This window comes from Aphis gossypii, chromosome 3 (genome assembly GCF_020184175.1).
Source record: "Aphis gossypii isolate Hap1 chromosome 3, ASM2018417v2, whole genome shotgun sequence".
Taxonomy (NCBI): Eukaryota; Metazoa; Arthropoda; class Insecta; order Hemiptera; family Aphididae; genus Aphis; species Aphis gossypii.
This window is the reverse complement of record NC_065532.1, coordinates 14,944,677-14,968,420: the sequence shown is the minus strand read 5'-3', so window position 1 is coordinate 14,968,420 and position 23,744 is coordinate 14,944,677. Positions and strand designations below refer to the sequence as shown.

Genomic DNA, 23,744 nt, shown 5'->3' with positions numbered 1-23,744 from the left:
GAAGTTTTTAAGATACCTTACTTTTTTTAAACTTATTTTTCAAAAAAGTATTTGAATATTTATAGACGTATTAAAAAATATATACCTACAGTTAAATAAGTTTCAAAAATACTTAAGGAAAAACACTGTAAGTAAAAAAAATCATTATAATTTAATGATATATAAAATATGTAGATAATATTATTATATATTTATATTTATATTATAATTTATAATATAAATATACCCATACTGTATTATTAAATAATAATTTAAGTTATAGTGAATTTTAAGATTTTTAGGTACTTTACAAAATATTTATTAAAAGCAGAAAAGTTGCCTAATAGATAATTTATATCACGATATAAAGAATAACAAAATAATCACAATAATTGACAAGTACGTACCTATTAACTTATATACGTAGACACGTAGTATATGAGTATAGTAATAAGCTTCTTTAAAGTTATACATTTTATAATAATACGTATGCAGCACATTTTGAATACTTATAAAAAAATTAGCACGTGTCTCAAATAACTGTTTGGCGGCATTTACTATAGTATAGTATTTAGGGTTAATTCAATAGTAAACTATTTTTAATGAATTATGACAATAATCATAAAATATTTTTTTTGATATATTCTATATTAATAAAACTAAATGTGCTTAAATATGCTTTCAAATTTAAATAGTTATAAAATACATGTTAGTTGTCAAAAATCGTTCTAGTCTAAGGCTATAAAATTAAAGATACAAGTAGTCATGTCGTTAATAATTATTGTAATTTGTATGAAATAGATTGTAGACAATATAATATTCTAGTTTTAACCAGTCATATTTAGTATTATATTATACTCATATATGGTGTGTTCTGGATTTGGCAACAAGTCCTACAGAAACCATATTTTTCTGGACATTAAAAATAAACAGTTAGGATACTCAACGGAGTCAGTAAAACCAAGACTAAAAAAACAAAAATATACTGTATTAAAATAATGTACACAATGCATGTTGGCATGTTGACAATATAAGAAGGGGAATATGCAGTAGGTGGACTTTATGAATTATTGATTGGCCTACATGTGCATAGATATTCTATGCGCGGTTCTATAGGCATTGTGCTTCAGTAAAACGTTGAAAAACATCAATGGATCCACCACATAAAAGTTAAGTAAAAGTAAACATTTACTCGTAATCTTAAGTCTGGACTTATACGTAGATAAAATCCTATGGATTATTTTTAATTTACTCTGTCAAAAATGAAAACCAGCCCATTAAAAATGACGTAAAAATTTCGTTTTATTTTCAACTCTTTCACTTTTAAAAATAATATTAATCTACTACATCGCGACTTTTCAATTTATTTTATTTTATTCTAAAAATATAAAACAAACTAACTGAAATTTTTGTTTAATATTTTAATAGTAACTAGTTTTATAACAATAATCAATACAGTACAACTTCAAATGCATATGGATGCAAATGATATGCATTTAACCGTAATTGTATTATGGCAACAACCAACAAATATGCGCGCTTACAGTTTGGTATTTGTGAGTAGGACAGTGGTGGTGGGCGTTTAAGAAGTGAAGGTAATACTATAAGTATAAATTATAATCATCTGACAATGTGAATAGGTGTATTTCTTATTTTATTTCCCAAGAAAAAATTATCAATAGAACTTCTATTCTCCACAAAATATCAAATGTTAATAAATGGAATATTTCAATATTTTTCTAATATAATCATTAAAATAAATATAAATCTATACGTAATATAAAATAAACGTATATTAGTATATAGATTGTAATGTATATCATTGTAGTTTTTATTCACATTAATGTCTTAAAATATATTCAGTTTAATGAATTAATTGATAAATTAAGTAGTTCCTAATATTTTATAATATACATATATACCAATTATGTATAGTTTAAATTTAAAATCATTAGTTAAAAATTTCACAATAACTACTTTTTTATTGCGTTAAAAAATGTAAAGTAACCAAATGTCTCTTTTAGTTTAGTTTGTGTTTAAAAAAGTAAATCACACTATACATTTTTATACACATGATTAAACATAATATAACTGCATTAATATTATGAAAATTAAAAACCCGTATACAGATGTTTTTTTGTTCATTGTTCTAGTACACGCACGTTTTAATTGCAATGCACTAATACAAATAAATATACAAAAAGTTTCATATGTTAGAACAAATACGCATAATTAATTTAGATGAATAAAATTTCTTATGAGAATATAATGCTAATTTTGAATTCAACATTAGATAAATAAATTATATTATATTGAAACAAATATAATTAATACATCTAACCTTAATAGCGAATTGAAACCCTATAATATATTTTTTAATATACTTATAGTTCTAATAAAAAAAAAAAAATTGAATTTGCCATTAGTCAATCAATATGCAAATATCAATAGTATAGTATATTGTAATATAAAATATAAAGTATAATTTATAATTTATACTATTAAACATTTTGTTATAATACAAAATATTTGATATTTAGATAAACAATACACATATGACATATTATATAGATATAAAAAATGAAAATACGATATACATAATATAAATAAAGTATTTTCATCTTATAGTATAACTATAAATTAATAAAGATCGAAAAACGATTAGTAATTAAATTAAAAGAAAAACTGTAAGATCAGTTTGAAGTCGTATTATTTAGATTTCATAAGTTATACAATTGTGTAACTAAAATACGCATCAAGAAATTATTGAAAATCTAATTAATATGTGTTTGATGTCGCTACTATATTAATATAAAATTATAGTAGCTGAAGTAACCTATACCAAAGCCGATATAGGTATATAAATAATGCAAAATTCGACAAACAATTGATCTGAGTTAATAAAGCCGTAAATAATTGTCCAAGTAACAAGTAATGACTATTGATCATTGACCAAGGTGTTCATGTATTCATCTATAATTTAGTATTCGCAGCCAGGAATTACTGTTCTTTGTGCTAATTTAATTAGTAATTATTATCACGCTTTTATGGTTGATCGAAAACCGTTAAAGTATTTTTTTCTCAGTGTTTTTACTCGTTTTTAATAAACATAATATATTGTGAAATCATTGAATGGGAAGGACTTCGAACACGCGTTTTAGTGAAATTATTACCACACGCATGGGAAGCTATTATGTAGAAAAGGGCTCGGTTCAACGATGGTATGCGATATACAAAACAATAATATAAAATCACTAGAAATATGTTTGAAATTGTCTTTTGAGAAGAATTAACAACAACTACCTTTTTTTGCAGGGGAAAAATTTACATATAAAATAAAATATATTAGTGTACCGATGAGAAGCCGCTAGAGTTTTTCTTATTTGCGCTACAAATACCAAATATATGTATAATAGCGAGTAATTAACATTAACATATTTAAATCAGTGATTTTTCGATTGTAATTTTAAGATCTTAAAAAAAACCGAAGATTAAAGAACGACTGTTGACCGTTCGTACAGAACCACGATGCTGCGTTGAGTGTATTGATTGCGTTCTGACAAACGGCCCCTCTCCCCACGTGTACCGAATGACCCACAAAATTCGCTACCACCCATATTATTCCCGCTGACCTATATATAAATAATTTATGTTTAAATCAACTTATTTTTATTTTTATTATTAACATTAGATTATTGTCAACAATAAACCTACAATTATTTCAACGGTATGAATATATATAGTAATACGTCGTACGTTCTGGGGTCGTATATATATTAGGTGTGTTTATACCTATACCTACAGTTTCCTATTACGAATTACGCGTAATTTATAAAATGATTATAATTTCTTACCTGAACAGCGGCTTGATTTTCCTTATCCAACAGAAATTCCATGGATTTAGCCCTGTAATCGGTCGTGTTTGACGACGATCCGTCGGCGGACGATCGGTTCGAGTCGTTGGGGGCCAGAGACAATTTGGCCGACGAAGCGCCCAGATCGAGCAGACTACGGGCCTTTTTGTTGGGGCTGCAACCACCGCCGCCCATCATTAACGACGACGACGATGTCCTGGTCACGTTCGAGTCCAAGTCGGTCTCGAGCAGACCGGCCCGGTGATCCGGACGGGACATGACAACGGCGGCGGGCGACCGCGATTGCAGAGACGCACGACTGCCAGCCGTCGGCAGTGCCGGCGGTGGCGGCAGTCGACTACCGCGATTTTCGTCATACATGAGGCGCCGGCGCGTAGCATACCCGTCTGTGGACGGGGGTTGCGGGGGTAACGGCGGTTTTTTACCCCTGTCGGAGGTGGCGGCGGTGGTCGCACCCGACGGTCGTCCCGCGACGGGCGGCGGTGGTGGCGGTGTATCGGGCCTGCAATTGTTGTTGTTACTCGACTGTGCCGAAGCAGCCGCCGCCGCCGCGTTGCATTCCTCCGCTTTTTGTTTCTTCTTGTCCTTGTTCCGCCGGCCGCTCAGCCTGCGCAAAGAAAACCGCTGGAAAAATCCGCCGAGTTTGTCGCCGATCGTTTTCGATTTAGCGGATGACATGGCGACCGCAACGGGCGCATCGACTTGGATCGGTCGCGGTTGAACACTGCGACCGTGGCTGTTGGAACCGGTGGCCGCCGCGGTGTTTCTAGTGGGCGCGGCTACTATCCTATGCGACATTGGTGGGGAGCCGCCCGTGATGAAGTCCAGCCGTTCGCGCAGCTGTTGTTTTTCCGCCACACTCGGACGCCTGGTTTCCGACGGTAAACCGGTCAACAGTTTCATTACCATCGTGTCAATGTTTTCGTCGACTTCGTCACTGATCCGGTCGTAGTCTTCGTCGTCGTCTTCCGTTTCCGGTGGTTCGTCCGACCCGTTTTCGTCTTCACCCACACCGCCGCCGCCGCCACCACCGACGTCGGTGCAGCTACTGCTGCTGAAGCTCTCGCGCCAATTCACTTCGGACACGACCGGACAAAAGTGCACGCCCTTGTTGGGCGTCGGCGCGGTGGCCAGATTCACGAAACTGGTAGTTATCAGCAGATTGCTACCGCGCGAAGAGGCCACGCTCAGAGCCGACTCGCTCTCGTAATGTATGCGCTTCAGCGAGTGAGATCTGTCCAACGACACGGTCGAGTCTAGCAGCTTTTTGGAGCGCAAATAGTCACCACCATCAGTGAGCGCCAGCAAACCGTCGGCGCACAGGTTTGGTGTGCTTGACATTGGCATACGTGACGCCATCGCGGTACCGTCGCGGTGGTGATGATGGTGGTGGTGATGCCGGCGATCGTCGTCGTCGTCGTCGGTCGTAGGAGATTCTGTAGTCACTGACGGCCGATCGCCCAGATCGGGATAGCTGTGCCAGGTTGTGCTAAATTTAGATTTCATCTCGCCGTCGGCGTCGTCGTCGTCGTCGTCGTCTGCCCCCTTCCCCTTGCCGGCGACTGAGCACTGCGCGGCTGTGGCGGAAACGGCGGCGGCGATCGTCGCGATACTCTTCGTCGACATCTCAAAATAGTTTTCGTCCTCGGCAATGGGTTTGTACGTTTGTTGTGTGACAGGACCGCGGGGCACCTGATCCCCGAAACCACTATCTTCGCTCAAGTTTTCGGACGATCGTTGCTGCTGTTGCTGATTACACCTACGTCCTGTATGACGTCTTCCTGTTTTTTACCATCCGTTTCGTCTTCGTCTTCGTCGTCCATTTTCCCGCAATACGCTGGGTCGATGAGACAATCAACTGTTTTGTACATGCCAGTGGCCGGTTGCGACACGGCGCAGGTCGTCCCGACAGCCGCCACAGCAGAGTCGTATTGTCCGTCGTCCCTACCGCACACGCGCAACTCGTCTAGACTCTGCGACACGTCGTTGACGCCGTCTCTGCAGTTGTTGTTGATTCTTTTTCGACTGGCGGTCGAGTGCACGCTCTCCATGCTCTTGCTAAGCGACTTGACACTAGATCCGTCGCCAGCATAACTCGAGAACGGCGTGCTGCACAACACCGCTTCGTCGTCATCTACGGTGGCGGCCGTGGTGGTGCCACAGTCATCGTCCAATGTCGGTTGGTGTTTCCAGTTTTGTCGGCGTGGCACGCCTGCCGGACGTTGGGCGGCGTTCAGGGACTCGGCGCTGTTGGTCATGAACGGCGTCGCGGTGGCGGTCGTCCGGAACACAGTTTGTTCGCATTGTTTCTCTAGGCTCTCGAACTGCAATAGGCTACCGCCCCCGCAACCGTTGGTCAGTGGCCCCCCGCCGACACCATTCGTCCATAAATGATGATCCTGCAGGTTGTCCCTGTAGAACAACATTGAGTCGTTGTCATCGTCGTCGTCATGCACGCCAGGATCGTTGTTGTCATAAAGCAACCTGGCGGGCAGTTGTTTATTATTGTTACTCGAGTTGAACAAGTTAAACGGATCACCACGGTTTATCACAGACCAGTTTTCTTCCTTAATGAAATCTGGAAAAGGTCAGTGAAGCTTTAGAAATAGAAAAGTATCATACCTTACGCTAAAAGAAACGAAATTAGTTAAAAACGTATACATATCAAATAAGGTAATAAACATTCATAATGAAGATATTGACAATTTTTTACAGAACATCCAAGAAAAAAGTCCTATACGTATACATTTAACAGTACTGATAATTATTTCAATATCGATTTTGCATAATTAAAATATATTGCAGCAATATACGTAATATCATATTAAAATAATACAATCATTAAAGTTGTATATAAGTACCACGATTAATCCTTATAAAAACATAAAATTAAACAATAAAATTATAAGTATTTATAAGTGCTTATTTTTTTTATATAGTGTCGACAATTCATAATATTATGTCCTAATTTTTGATGCCATTTGCATTTTCCACATATTCAATCATTTATTCACTAAATTTTATACACAACAACAATCATGTAATAAAAAAAAAGTAATTAACAACTTGATTTAACTTTTTATAAATTGGATTTAATAAATAAGAAATTTAAAAAGATTATAATACACATTCTTATAGTACAGTGAAACTTTCATATTATAACCAAGTCTCACGGGGAACAGAAAAAAAATTGTATTATAGAGGAAATCGTTAAATAGAATTAACTCATGATTAACAATGAAGGTCATAGTTCTCAAAAATAATTCGTTAAATGGAAGTTCGTTGTATGAAAGTTTGACTGTATAATAAGAATTTATGATCACATAAAATAAAATAATGAACAACCAATAGGCTTAAAAAAAAGACATCCTAAAGACGTTACATTCATATATTGACAATAAATCGATAAATTACAATAATTATAATTTTGTATTTTAAACGAAAAATTATTTTTTAATAAGATCAAAAACTCTAATAAAAATGTATAGAAACATATACAATAATATTACAGAACGTATAATGTACATAAATATGGTTATCATATAATATACATTTTAATGTAACAACATTATTTGTTGTTTTTCTAAACTATAAATTATTTTATTATATAATACATTATTAAATGAATTCAAATACTAATATGATGTGTGAATTAGTAATTATTTTCCGACACTTTTTAATTTTTAACATTGTGATAATATTGTATTGGTTTATAGTGATTTATAACCTTACATTGAGGAGCAGTAAAAAAATTCAATCTTTTGAGTATGTTATTTTTGCAAAGCCATTTTTCTTCCAAAAACGAAAAATTTACAATTCCTGTAAGTTACTGGAAAATATTATTTAAGAACTTTGTTTAAACGTAACAATTACGTGTGTACTCATAATGCTATAAAAAAATGTTCTATACATTGTATAATAATATTGTAAATCACATTTTTCATGTTATTAAGTTGAATATTAAAATGAAATATTGTGTTTTTCTTCATAATAATTTTAGTTATTTTGTTACAATTTAAAAAATATTAATCCTAAAAACATGAAACTTCTAATGAAAACTATATTTTCAAAATATTTAAACTAATCGACTGTACGTCAGTATTGATTTTATAACAATATAAAATGACATAATAATATGTTTTTGACAAAAATCAGTACAGCAATTAGTTCAACCTATCGAATAACTAATATTATAGATTAATTAGAAAATAATCTTTAAAACATTGACTAGCATATAACTAGCACGATCTTCACTTAGAATCATTTTTGGTAGGTAATAATTTAATACATACGTGAATTCTACGAATTCTACTATTCAGCAGATTGACTTTCTCGGATTTTTACTATATGTATAATCATTATATTTTGATACTAATTATTAGAATAATTTGAAAGGAAATAATATCATGAGAAATTCGTTATTATAATATATCATCAATATTTGTTATAAACTCCTTTTATATATTATATATACCTATTTAACCATATGTGTGCTATTTGGGTTGCCTGAGTAAATATTTTAAGGAACAATAAAAATGTAATATTAAAACTAGAATCCAAAACAATTGGAATTTTAGGTGTGCACTGTGCAATATAGAGTGAGTCACATTGTGTCTTAGACAAATAAGAACATTAACGCATGCCATAGGTTTAAAAAAATAGGCGTGAGCTTCTGTAGTAATAACCATCATATCGTCCATATTATTTGTTAAAATAAAGTCATAAGGTTTATAAGTGTACATAATATTATATCAACTCTTTAACAATACTTTTTATGAACTTCAATGTCAATTACAATAATAAGATCATTAAAACAATTTATAATACATACATATGGAATTATAGTTAGTTAAAAATAAACTTGTTTTAACTAGAATTGTTAAAATGCTATACAATACATTTAATATTTGATACAAAGTTGTATGCATCGTATTATTTATATTTTATGCGATGTATTCGTGTGTTTATGAAAATTCAAGTTCAAACGTTCAAAGCATATTTTGCTGTGATAAAAAACGTGTAACAGTAATACATGAATACAAGATTAGTTGATTTATTATTCACCGATAAACACTTAATAGCTAGTATGCATTTTATTCAGAATAATATATTGTTTGATGTTAGTATTAATTTGTAAACAGAAGAACAAGGTATCCATAAACAAAATAGTTACTTAGCAATGTTAAGCCAATTAATATGCGATAAGTGTTAAATGTCTTATAGATAAGCACGAAGGTATAAAGTATAACAACATAAAATATATATTTTTATACAGGTATAGGTATAATTATTTACAATTTTGAAATTAGTTTTATTTTTAAATATCAATTGATTGGAAATAACTTTTAAAAAACCGGGTAACTCAATCTACTGTAAGCTAGACATCGATTGTAATTACGAGTAGGTAATTGAATAGATAAAAAGTGTGTTAAATACTTAAATTTAAATATGATACCGAAGTACATATTCCTCAATTTGTGTTGATTTGAAAAGTACCTACTGAGAATTTGCTATTTTTTTATCTAAAAATTACTAAGGAATCTTGAATTAAATTTTCAGGCTTTTTTACCTATCAACATTGTTTTATTGAAATTTTACAAAAAGTCTATAAATAACCAAAAATCATGTACAGAAAATGTTTATAAACATTAAGATAAATTTTTCAAATATTTACAATTACTCGAGTTACGCAAAAAAAAAAAATAGATTAAAATTTAATTTTTAATTTTTATTATAAAAAATATAAGTATTTTGTCAAATACTGGATACCCCGTTTTCTGAATATTTTTAAAATTACTGGAAACTAATGTATCAACTAAATCAAATTTTCTACCACTACCAAAATTGAAAATCAAAGCATTTTTACTGTTCTTAAAAAATGATGACAAGCAGAAAAAAGCACAGTAAATCAATATACATTCGCTCCTATCAGATTATAACATAATAATAATTATTAATTTGTAACATAATATGCAAAATATCATTATCCAACGGTGGTTCGACTTTTTTATATTGACTATTTATACATAATATAATTGCATATCAATTAGTAATTATTACCCACCATGTAAATATTTTTGTATGTTTAATTATTGTTAGTGACAATAGATTGATAACAGTCACATAAGTTCATTAAAATTACAAGATAAATTATTATAAATCATATTTAAAGCTTTCTTGATCTATACGCAGGTTCGTAAATTTTAAGACATTAAGTCATCAAAGCTTAATTACCTAACTAGAATAATATTTACTAGGTGACTATAGAATACATCATGATGAAATCGTTTAAAAATGAATTTAAAGCTCGTTGTTTTACTAACAAAACTATAAAATTATGAATATTAATTAAAAAATTAAATACTTCATACCTACTATAAGCTACTATAAAATATATTTAATATTAAAATAAGTATATGTAACTCTAATTTGTTTCATTTTTTAAAATTGAATTAATTGATTGTAATTTTTCATTTGCTATAAATAATTTATCAATTCAACTATTAAAGTATAATGAGTGTATAAATTCAAATGTGCTGTAATATTAATATCTGTATGGACAAATTGATTGATATAATACTAATGCCAAATCATTACTCGTTGACCATTGTACATCAAGTTTTATTCGTTAATATTAATTAGGTACTGATTAATAATTATTGTTAATAAAAATGTTACCTTCTTCACTACTTCTTTCCGAATCCGTCCGCAAATCGTCAGAAGTTTCTTCGAGGATCGTTTCCAGAAAAATATAAGACGTGCTGTTTCCGATGTTTCCACCATAACTGCTTTGGTTAAACGATGACCAGTTATCTTCTTCACCGTTATCGCAAAGATCGTCTTCTATAACACGGTCAAATGATTTCAATCAATAAGTATCAAATAAAGGTAAATGAGTACACGACGTTAAAGGGATAATAAATGGAATGTATTGTGCATTGTGTTTGACATTCAAATAAACTTAAAAATCGTTAGTTTAATAGGATTATTATGTTATTTTCTAAGAAATTTTAAACACGTCAGTATTTGTTATACTGTTTTGTGTCTCAGTTTTACAAGTCACTGCAGTGACACAGCGACAGTGTTTATTATCTATAAAAATTATTTACAATTCGTACAGTTATTTGTTATATAGGCATATAGAATTGCATAATATTTTGTCAATGTGTCGGCAAATCGTTTAACATATTTCGTCGGTCGTTAATATAGAATAATACACACGTCGTCCTACGTGTTTGTATACCGTAATAACTAATAACTAATAAGACGAAAACAAAGACACGTGATCAACAATGCACGCTACTATAATATAATATAGTCTATATACTAGCCAATTATTAGGACACAGAAACTACACGTGCATATTTACTCTGACAAAAATCTATACGAATATATTCAGAATACGGAAACGAAAACCATACGAAGGGCACAATTGAAACGTGACAATTGATACGAGGCCGAGTCGATGATAAATATATAATAAATTATAATAATAGGACTAATAAGAGTTAAATATTTTAATTCATATATATATAACAATAATGTTCCAATTAAGAATTTTTACTAAGTAGAGAAAAAATAATCGATAAATACCTTACATTATATAGGTATGTACCTACCTACATAAAAATACGGTGATGGTCAGTGGTGAAACTTATAAAAATTGGGTCTATGAGCGAACTTATCATAAATTCTCTCCCTAATCTACTCAAATATAAGAGATCTTAAGAATGTTCATCCATTTGCTGAAATTACTTTGTACATTTATTTTTTATATTATAACATATTTAATTAAATACATCGTTTCATGATGACCAGTAATTATTCTAAAGGTCAGTAAAATGAAGTAGTATACCTAATATCTAGTAATACCTACTCAGTGTTTTGAGTGAAACAGTCACATGACTCTCGATTTAAAATGTATATCCCCTTTTTAATACTATTTGCTAATTTACAATTTCTGGTTATCATTATAAATTTTGATTTTCAATTAGGTACTATGTATAAAATAGACAATACCTAGACACCATACATATTATAAACATTGCGTTATTTATAACGTATTATTTACACTCGTTATAGATTAGGTTTAGGTACATAAATGTTAGTTAAGGTAAACAAAAAAATGCAATACAAAAGTAATTTTAAAACTGCATCATAAAATATTTCTAAAAACATTAAAATAAAATTTTTCAGTGACGTGACTGAGAGGGATCAGAGCGTGCGGGCGTGACGGGAGTCGCAGTAAAACAAATATAATGTTTTTCTTTTAATAATTTAAAATTATTATACAATTTTGAATTAATAAAACATGTGATAATATTTTTTTTAAATGTATAAAATAATTTTAATACGACGAATTCACTCCTTCGCAGACATAATAAATAATATAATACATAATATATTATAACGGTGAAACATGATTGCGCCCGCTCTACCTTTTTACTTATACGAAAAACGCAAAACGATTGCGCTCGAACCTATATATAATATATTGCCCTTCTAAAAACGTTTCAATACTCTATTTAAAAATATAGCTGGATTCGGTTAATTTGAACTTTCAACTTCGACTTCATGTTAACGAAGTCCAAATGTGGTTTTAAATAGTGTATTGGAAAATTGTTAGAAGGGCAATAGGCTATATTATAGGCTTATCTAATGCAATCATAATGTCGCGTTATTCGTATGTAAAAAGGTAAGTCGAGCGCAATCATTTTACACCACCTATATAATATAATGCTCAAATGAAGGGTCTTTGAAAATTTTTATCCTAGACCTAAATGTTGAAGTTACGCCATTGGGATTGCTATAGTAAGTGTTTCAATACATGAGATCGGTCCTTATTAACTTGATTGACTTAATAGATTTTGTTCTTATGCGATTTCTATTAAACCGAAAGTTATCTGTAAACTAATATGAATTTACTGTTTTGTGTTAAATAGTACTATAATTAGTCATCATGACCATTAATTAATATTTGATATATATATATATATATATCTAAATTAATTAAAATAAATAATAAATAATAATTATTACATACACATTGAAACGTTGATTTATTTAGAACACAAATCTAAAATAAAAATTATTTACTTACATCAAGTATTACTATAATAAGTAATAATCATTAGCCATGATTATTTAAGTTTGTTCCAGACATATATGATATTAACTAATTAATAATATAAACTATGGATACCTAGGTACTTATTTAATTATAAAAATAAATTCTTAATACGAATCTAGTAATATTTCTTGTTCTTTATTAATTATTTTATTAAAATAATAACAATAAACAAAGAAACAATTAGAATCCAAAGTTAAATTTAAAATTTAATTTAAAAATATAAATAATTTTTTAATGAAAAAATACCGCTATTTAATTTATTTTAAATAATGCCGTTTTCAATCAACTTTAAACCTGTCATTATATTTAGTCATCATTATAGAAATCAAATCACAAATCACGTTTACGGTGTTTTACTCCCAACATAAGGTCATCACGCTTTATGAACATTGTATACATTGTCTATGATCCTAATTTAAACGTCTAACTTGTTCAAAATAGTATAAATATATTATAAGCAATAAAATAATATAGATTCACTAGATTAGTTTCCACTGAACTGAATTGTATTGGCAATTTTCATATATTTTAAGATAAAATATGAACATATTACAATTATTTTCTATAATAGCGAAATATATAAATAATTATCAAGTTTAGCATGGATGATTTGTTTTTGGAAGTAACGATATTATGTTGTTATCGTATAAGAATGTTGTATAAAAAAAAAACTAGCACGAGTGAACGGTGACGACGAGCGCAAGAAACGGAATGGATTTAAAACTGCAAGTAGTTTCCGTGAAGCCAAATAACGGTAGGTAGGTAGGTACTAGGTAATATTCTGCCCCGTTGCTGGCCTCTTTTTTCTTTGGTTTGAGCAATTTTTTGCCGATATAATGTACGATAAATCATTTGTATAGATATTTATATAGGTTGTAAAATTCACAAACTATATAGACATTATTTCAAGTACACGGTAATAATATACTGAATTGGCATATTGGTTAATGATAAATGTATCAGGACATCAGGTGTACCATTATAACTAATATAGTAATACCTAATAAGAATAATGAATTATGTTTTTAAATAATATAAAACAAAAGCTTATTATTAAATTCTGAAATAAGTTACAAAATTATATAATTTAAGTAATTATTGAAATACATAGACATTTATGCAATTTATACTTAAATATCATAGTAGTTATATCCGTAGCTATATAAATATATCTACACCAATTACATTGTTTTATATTTAAATGTTTAAGGGTATAATATCATCTATAATTATAGTAAAATATGAATCAAACGAAATTTTTCAAGAAGATACTATAACTACAAAATCTCTTTTGAACTCTTTTTTTTTATATAATACATACACTTTATTTATATTTATTCATTCTATCTATATTAATTAAAAATAATCTATAAATAATTATTTAAAAAATATAAACAAAAATTAGATATAATTATTAAAAACAAATAAAACTATTAACACAAATTTTTGCACAGACTAGTAACTCACTAAAAGTGTAATACAAACATAAGGTACATGATAATTTTATATCTTAATAACAACTACCAATTTTTATAAAAAAAAAAATTCAAAAACACATTTTCTTTTAAAATGTTTAAGTCTTTTTATTATGTGTACCTAATACACATTGAATTGTAGTTTTATATTAAATAATATTGTGTTTTTCACACACGTATAATTTATTTAAAATTGATATTGATATAGGTAATTCTGAATACAACCTTATTTTTTACTAACAAAATAACCTACTAAATATTAATTATTATTATTGTTATTATATAAAAATTGAATGTAGTATGTATGTAATATGTATTAATTTAAAAATTTATAATTTCAATTATAAATTTAAAATAGAAAGTGTTACTATAATGATGAAATCATAATAGTTTGAAGAAAATTAAAATATAAAATATTTTACATTTTATGTGTTTAGGTATAATAATATAATATAATGAATATTAAACGTTTTATTAAAAAATAAACATTCGATTTACTATAATTTATGTTTATTCAGTTAATAATATGCAAATACCTTAGGATTTCAGTAGTATTAAACTCGTGTAGATATCATTAATCAAAAAAACTAATTTGTACTGCAAAATGTTTTTATTATAGTACAATCATTTTTTTAACTTTATGCAATAATAAAATTATGTACAGATATTGTAAGATTAAGGTATTTGTAAGAAAATAATTATACACACCTTATAATATACTTACAAAATGTGTTCGTAAATAAAATATGAATGTTGATCAAATAATGAGAAGTTGTACACTCGTACTCACACATTTTATATCCGTCTTAAATAACTTAGAGATATTATTGAAAAGGTTCAGAAGAATCAATTTTAATCAGTTAATATTAGACCATAATATTTTAATAAAATTTAAAAGTATTAAATACTGGTAAAGCCTTTTTATATTTTAATTTTTAAACAAGTTATGAGCATTTTACAACTGGTTCTTTTTTTTTGAAATTTTAAAATGCTCATAATTTGCTAAGTTTTTTAAAGTATGCATGATATTAAACACACCATAAATACAATTCAACATTCACACATTCAGCGCGCATGGAGTTCGTACTACAAACTTTAACAGCATGAATCAAAAAACGCGAACATGATATGCAGCGTATCATACACATAGCTAAGAGACGAGTCTTAAACATAGACAGATAAAATGTTTACAATGATAGAAAAAAAAACCGAAAAATATTAATATCTGATCTACATAATAATTAATAACTCCTCACTCTGAGATAATGGGAATAAAAGTATATTAGATATACGTAGGTTGTCATTAAACGTAACATATGAGGCATAGGCAATAACTAAAACAACAAATTTGGTCTTGTTAACAATCGTGGTCGTTTCTACACGCGGTTCAACGTACCTACTTGTTTTTATTGTGCATAGGATATGTGACGGATGTGCTATAGGTTGTACAATAGTTCAATTTTCACGTGATACTTGTTCTTGTTAAATTAATTTTAATTTTATATGACAAATATTATGAAATGTAGCAAAATGAATAATTCATAAATAACACTTTTTCTTCAGTTATTAATTATTAATTAATACACGTACAATGTACATATTGTATACATATGTTTTTTAACACAAAAATTAAATATGATTACATTTTTAATTAGTAAACAAAAGCACTGTTCATATAGTTAATATTTTCTCATTTTGTTTTATATCTTTTTACATAAAAAATTGTAAGAGAAGGAAAACTTAATTTTGCTCACTAGTTAAAATGTCATCAAATTAATAATTTGAGCAGTATCGTTATTTAATTTTTAGTTATACTAATCTGTTTCAATAGCATAGCCAGGAATACAATAGATAGCCAATATGGTTGTCTTGGCTGAGGACTACGTGAACAAGGTTTTGAAAGGTTTTATACATGTCTACAAAGTAACTATCATAGTAATAATGCAATATAGCCATAGATATTGATGTATGTGTGTGTGTGTGTGTGTACGTATGTATATACAATATACATACTCATATGTATTATGTATAGTATATATTATACGTGTAGGTATATATTTTTATTATATAAAACGTGTACAAACTACAAGTATTATAATAGTGCGTTATAATTACCATTGTTATCGTCAAAATAGTCAGTGTGATCACGAGGGCCAGAATCGAATGTGGGATCGTTTTGTTGGTGGCTATTGCCAACTATCGCCACTGGCGGCTGTTGGAGCCCGTACGCAGGAAGCCAATGATTAGTTCCAGCAGTGTCAAGCTTTTCCGACCAGTCACTGAACGCAATGTTTTCAGCCATATCTACACACAAACGCTAACTAACGACCTGTAAACACAATTTATTATTATATCATAGGCATAGTGTAATAATTATTTCAATCATCTTAGGTATATTATTAAGACATTCTAGTTTATTTATGCAACTCTGACGTTCAACAAGGAACTTGTACGTACATTTCTAATTTTTTACGTTATGTTAAATTAATATTTTTGTTACTGCAAAAAATGTTTAAGCTTTAAAGTATAATTTAAAAACTACCCCGTACCTAACTAAACAAGACAAGTTTATATTTAAACTGAAAAAATGTTTAACACAATTTTGGTAAAAATAGGTATGTAAATTATACAAATATTCAATGTTATATACAATTTTACATAAATATATAGTTAAATTGATAAAAAAAATAACAAGCACACATTTAGAAAAAGTTTATTATGGTTATACCAACATAGTAGGTATATTCATATAAATATATAATGCCATGATAGTATGCAAATATGCTGTGTACCTATATTGCATACTATAAAAACCGTAGAATAATATACAGTTTACTAGGTGGAATTTAAAATTAGATAGACACCACAAGAATAATTATTAATTTATAGTTATACCTATTCAAGACATAAATTTTAATTATAGTGGTACAATATTATATCTAAATATAATAAAAATTTCAAATTATTTTATGTTTAGTACACTCTACATTTTACATAGATATCTAAATAATCGTTACCGATATGTATAGTCGTATAAAAATGTGTAATTAAGTAGCGTATACTTAGCATAAACGTCACAAAAATCATAAATTAATAATATTTAAACGATACACGCATTAATACATTTTAAATTAACAAAATTAGTGTTAACATGATGTAATACACACGAATATCTTATATCTTGTTAACTACTTGTCATAAATGACAAATGCTACCAATTTTTGAAACATAGATATATAGTGAAAAATTTAGTTAAGTTTATTTATTATATCAAGGATATGTAACAATTATAGAACTAATGTAATTTTCTATTTTATTTAAAATAATTTAGGTTTACAAAAATACGAGTAAAAATAAGTAGGTATATAAAAGTTATACAGTCATACAGATGAGATATTATATATTATCATACATAGGTATCACAAATTTACAAAAATACACGGTCATTTATTTTTAAATATAATTATTTCAATCTAAGGAGTAATTACTAGTTGGATAAAACTTTGCATAGAACACGTAAATAGTAGATATAAAGTTCATGTTGTAGGTTTTATTATCATTCTTAATTCTTACTGAGTATAAAAATTGAATTTAATTCGTATAAATTGTTGTTCACTCATGGAAAATTATATAAAAAATTTGCAAATAAATACATTATGGGGTAAATGTAATGTTGGCGAAATTGTAAACAAATTTTTTTTATAAAACATACTTAAATAGGATTTTGACTATTTTTAGGGGTTATTTAGCTATATTAATATAAAGTAAAGTAAGCAAATGAGCCAATATTCATTAAAAATGAGTAAAATATTAATTTTTTTAAATTCCTCTGTATATAGTTGCCAAAATGAAATACTGCACACTTGTCATCAAAATAATCAGGAAATGTTTTTATTTTATACTAATTGTTTTAGATACAATAGCATGCTATTCATTAAGAAAAAATTATCTAAATTATATTTAAGTACCGACCATCTTTGAAAACAATTTTTATTGGATTAATTGTAAATTTTGATTCAAAAAATAAAAATTAATTTTTTTCATTTTTTTTTTATGAATTCTTATTTTTAAAAAACCATTAATCAATTTTAAGCACAAAAACAAAAAACAAAATAATACGGACAATTATCAATTTTCTTTAAAAATATTGCACTATTCATTTACAATTACCTCGCTTCTTCCTTTTAGTTATATTGTTTAGATTATTACAGTGGAGTTAGTTCTAACTCAGATACTATTTTAATATTTTTGAAATAATAATACGCATTCCAATTTAATTGTCGAATTATACAGTGTCATATTATGTTTTCCTTCCTCCAAAAAAAAAGGACTATAGGTAAGTAGAATAAATTTATTCATTATTAATATTTTGAAGAAAAAATGTTGATCAATGTAGTCTTTAGGCAATAATAAAATTTGTAATTTATTTTTATTTTTGGGTTTTACGTTACGGTCAAACTCTAAACATGACGCATTTTTTTCGAATAGCTATTTGCTATTGATTACGAATACCTACGTAATAAATACGTATTTGTATTTATTATTAACGACAAATAGCTGATGTGAAGAAATGTACATTTATATCATAGTTATTGCTGTAATTTATAAATATAAAAAAATAAAAGTAAATACATTGTCTTCTAATTTAGAAAATAAAAATAATCTATTAATCCAAACATATCATACTTTCTGATTTATATAATAAGTAAAATTTTTGTTATATTTATATATTTTATTGGTCGTTTTTCATTACCTACCAATCAAAATTGTACATTTATTAAATGCAAATTTACTTTTTTAAGATCTGTACCTCTCTACTTATTATGACGGCATTATGCTAAGAATTTGTAATTTATTGAATAAAATTACATTTGATCCTTCATTAGTCCGTCAGGGAAAACTCAAAGAATTTAACAGTACTTTATTATTAGAGAGGTTAGCTTATTGGATAGTAAAAACAAAACAAGTGTAAACATATCAATAATAATTAACAACTATTTCAAAACATATTGTTTTTTGTACTACTCTTATTATTTAATTACTTGTTTATTTGTTATCAATGTTATCATTATCTATATACAACAATATATATACATTACATTTATAGACTGTAAATTCTTATATTAATATACATATTCAATTAATATTTCAATAAATAGGTAATAAATCTGTTAAGGTACCCCGTTATTTTCTAAACTTTATGTGTATAAAGGTTATACTAAAGGATATTTTATTTGAACCCTCATTTTCTCTTATTTTACACCAATGAATATGAAAACAAGAAGAAATATAGGAAGTTGTTCTACTTTATATAGTAGGTGTCGAGTGTACCACGGCATAGAGTAGGTCACTATAATATTATTAAATTCAAATTCGGTAATAAATCATTGCGGACACACTAGCTGTCGGGCAATATTTTTAATGATACTAATTCTATAATATTATTATACCGCTATCAAGTGTTTATTTTTCTATTAGCAATTAGTATACAGACAGAAATACGGTAGACTGAACTATTTTTCTGTCGTTTAGTATGTATTATATAATATTTTTAGCTGTTATTTAAGTCAATACCGTAAAACGATAATATGAATAGGTTAAAATAATAATAATAGGTTATTGATATAAATAACTTAAAATTATTCCAAATATTTTGAAAATTGCATTGTGTATAGTAAATAATAATATTTGATGTGGCGAAAAGTGTAGAACGACGGGCAACAAATAATAATATTTTTAGATTATAAAACCATTATTTTTTGTTTGAATTTCTTATTGAAATTTTGAAATATTTTTGCATGAGCTTTATGAACAAATTTTAAAGCTAAAGGTATACGAATTGAAAACTTTACCTAACCTTTCAGCTACTAAATAACATAAATTTTCGTGATTTTGACAATTTTCGTAATAAATAAGAAAGCTTATGAAAAAAAGTCGTGATCGTGTATTTTAGATATTTTTTTTTTTTATTAATTGCTGTAATAACAGTCTACGAAGAGCTTATATCAACTTAAGAAACAAAAGTGAACAACTTACAATATTAAATCTATAAATTGTATGAGAACCAAAATATTTTGAAATTAATATATATTAATATTATTATATTTATAAAATACCAATATAATACCAATATAAAAAATTGGTTTTATGTGAAAATTCTTATTTTTCTCAAATTAATTTTTGTTTTTCTCGATTATTTGACATAATGGCGATTTTACAAAATACTTATTTCAAAATAAGAAATTAAAATGTTTTCAACTTTAAAAGGAGTCAATACAGAATTAAATAAATAATTTTTAATCCAATATACTTTTAACTCTACTAAGAACTAAAATACAATAATAATTACAAATATTTATAGTTTATATTTCTACATGTTAGCGAATTACTAAATTTATTTTATAGATAGTTTAAAGGTAACCACAACTTTTTAATAGTTCTATGAAACCAAAAAATATAGAAATTCTACGCGGCTAGTACACCTTCACCAAAAGCAAGTAATGTTCTTTTCTGGTATTTTTAAAGTACCTATATTACATCGTGAGAATAGTCGACTACCTAAGTGAAAGTTCTAAGACAATACATACGTAGGCCATGAGAAAGATGTATTCGTTTCCAAGTAATTGTAACGTTTAAAATCCTGTTTCAATGAAAATGGTATAGGCGTAGGTGGTTATTTTACACGTATTTATATAATTTTATTCAAAATACTTTTCGTAAAAATTAAATTAGTTTAACATTTTAACTTCACTATGTTCATTGTTCATGTTAGTCTACATTACATATATTCTAAGATGAAGTAAAATGAGTGATATTATTCTTAATATTAAATATAGTTAATATAAAAAACAAAATATGAAAAATATATTAGGTAGGTGTCTGTTAATTTTATAAAGCTATAATATATTTTTTATTAAAAACAAAAACTATAAACACAATATATTAACCCTCTTATGTCACTTTCGAAGTCGACACATCGTATATACATGTAGCATGCATGTTTTTTCAGAGCCCGGATGACAGATGTTTATCGTTAAAATAATAGGGTGAATGTTGACTAAAGTAAATTTTATTCCCTAAAACCATCTACTACATAACCACATTTTTAAGTAATATATAGATCAACAAATTTGCTTTAAAACTTGAGATAATTTATCAAACAATAAATTCAAAAATAAACATAACAAATAATAACCAGATCATTTATTTACCCTTGTTTTGATTCATTCAAATAACTACCTAATTTACGTGATCGCAATACGGATTTCGATTTTATATTTTAATTGTAATTAAAATAAAATTTCATCCGAAATCTTAATAGCTACTCTATAATATTTTACTAGTTATTAATATGGCATAGACAATAGTGATAATATTAGTAATCAAATAAACACAATATACCAACTTGCTACTTGTTTACCTAGATCACTTAAACCGAATTTCGGGGATTTCACGGAAGCGATTAATGAAGTTTATTATACGTTCTATTATAAAACTAAGAAATATTTGGCGATGAATTTCGTATAGAATTGAACCAGATCTAGGTATCTAGGTATATTATGTACGGTAAATATAACTGTAGGAATGTTGAATCTAACCGGCATTGAAATAAAACTAAGACAGAACAAAAGATTTAGAAAGGCATCATGCGACGAACGGTTTTTTAATGGATCCCAAGACTCTTCGTCCTCTAAATAGACAAAATACACGGAATACACAATGGCTAGGTAAGTTTAAACGTAATATAATCCAATATCTTTGAAGCCATAGGTAATAATGTCCTGTGAGCAATAAAATCTTTAAACACTAATGCGCCGATTATTACGAAAAATGGACCAATTATAACATTTAGCTCACTATCGAATCATTAGACGTAAACCGTTTAAGCGTCCCGGCGTCTGGCACGAGCAATACCAGACAAATTAAATCGTAATAAGCGGGTAATCAAAGTCTTGGATGTCGGACCAAACATAGGGTTACCAAACGATATCACGATAAGGCGCCTATTATAATTAAATCTAAAATGGTGTTTATTATAATAATGATATATCACACTTACGACTTGCAGACGATATTATATTTCGATGTCTTCACCGATATCAATCCGTCGAAGGCGTTCGCTCTTGCGTTGAAGTACACTGCACACGCGCTGGACGTCGTGGTCTCCAACACATAATCGCCGCGACACAGAAATATTTCACTCGGTGCGGCACATTCCGGCCGACGGCCACCGGGACCGAGTCGGTCGACACCGCGTACTCGCCGTACTGCCGATCGGCAACTAACGACGACCGACCGAACCGAACGGCGTCGACGAAGACCACAGAGGAGGAATAATATCGTCGACAACGTGTCGCCGCGAGATCAGAAGTCGTGTGGTCGTCTCGACACGTTCTTGCGGACCGAAAACCAAAAACAAAAAAAAACCGTACGGGAGAGTCGGACGAGCGACACGACTGCACCGGCTCACCGAAGAACAACGACTGACAATAACAATCGTTGTTGTTGAACCTGTGGTTTTTGTTTTATGTTCGTTCCGGCATCCGGTTCTGGACGCGACCGCAACAGTGCACGCCACCGACAACTAACAGCACTGTACTGCGCCGTCTGCCCGTTCGGCACTACGGCGGCTGCGGCGGCATTGCGGCCCGACGCGGAAAACGACGAACGGACAACGTCGCCGCCCCGGGTTCCGGCGCAAACCGGTCTCGGGTCAAACGCGCAGTGTGACCGGCAGTGTCCGCCGTATTACCGGTACACGGTATTATCGGGACCATACCGGCCGCGTGACCGGCGCAATATAAACTAATAATAATAATAAATAACACGACGCGATCGTAGAAAAAGAAACACGATGGACGCGATAGTACCTATCGACGTGTGTTACCGTAAATAAATTGTATCGTTTGTAATTTGCATTCGTACACACACCTCGTGCCACCTCGGCGTGAATTCGCGTAATAATAATAATAATAATGATATGATAATAATATCATATTAATTATCATCATTATAACATTATTATTATTATTATTATTAGGTAGGAGGTGTACACAGTTCGTTTATAATAATAATTACAATATAACGCGTAATATGATTAGAATATAATTAGATAGAGGACTGTATAATATATAATTAACAAGGAACAAATTTTGATGACAATTTACAACGAAATAATAATAAATTATCGCAACCGGCTAGTTTAAACGCGTGTCGAACATGGAAAACACACAAATTACTACTACATAGGCGTGCTAGGGTGCAGCAGGAGTGTTTTAATATATT

At 29.2% G+C, this 23,744-nt stretch overlaps 2 protein-coding genes across 2 annotated transcripts in view; one reads left to right on the top strand and one right to left on the bottom strand.

Annotated features, from left to right (window-relative positions):
- LOC114127852 (uncharacterized) overlaps window positions 1-23,124 on the bottom strand; it is a 34,802-nt gene extending 11,678 nt beyond the window's left edge. The window contains 5 exon segments of the mRNA XM_050202598.1: window positions 3,834-5,614; window positions 5,617-6,432; window positions 10,533-10,697; window positions 16,575-16,788; window positions 22,519-23,124. Coding sequence (XP_050058555.1) covers window positions 3,834-5,614; window positions 5,617-6,432; window positions 10,533-10,697; window positions 16,575-16,761 — 2,949 coding nt within the window. The 5' untranslated portion in view covers window positions 16,762-16,788; window positions 22,519-23,124.
- Window positions 1-23,744, top strand: part of LOC114127841 (mitochondrial-processing peptidase subunit alpha) — a 108,703-nt gene that overhangs the window by 66,011 nt on the left and 18,948 nt on the right. The gene's annotated exons all lie outside the window — the stretch shown is intronic.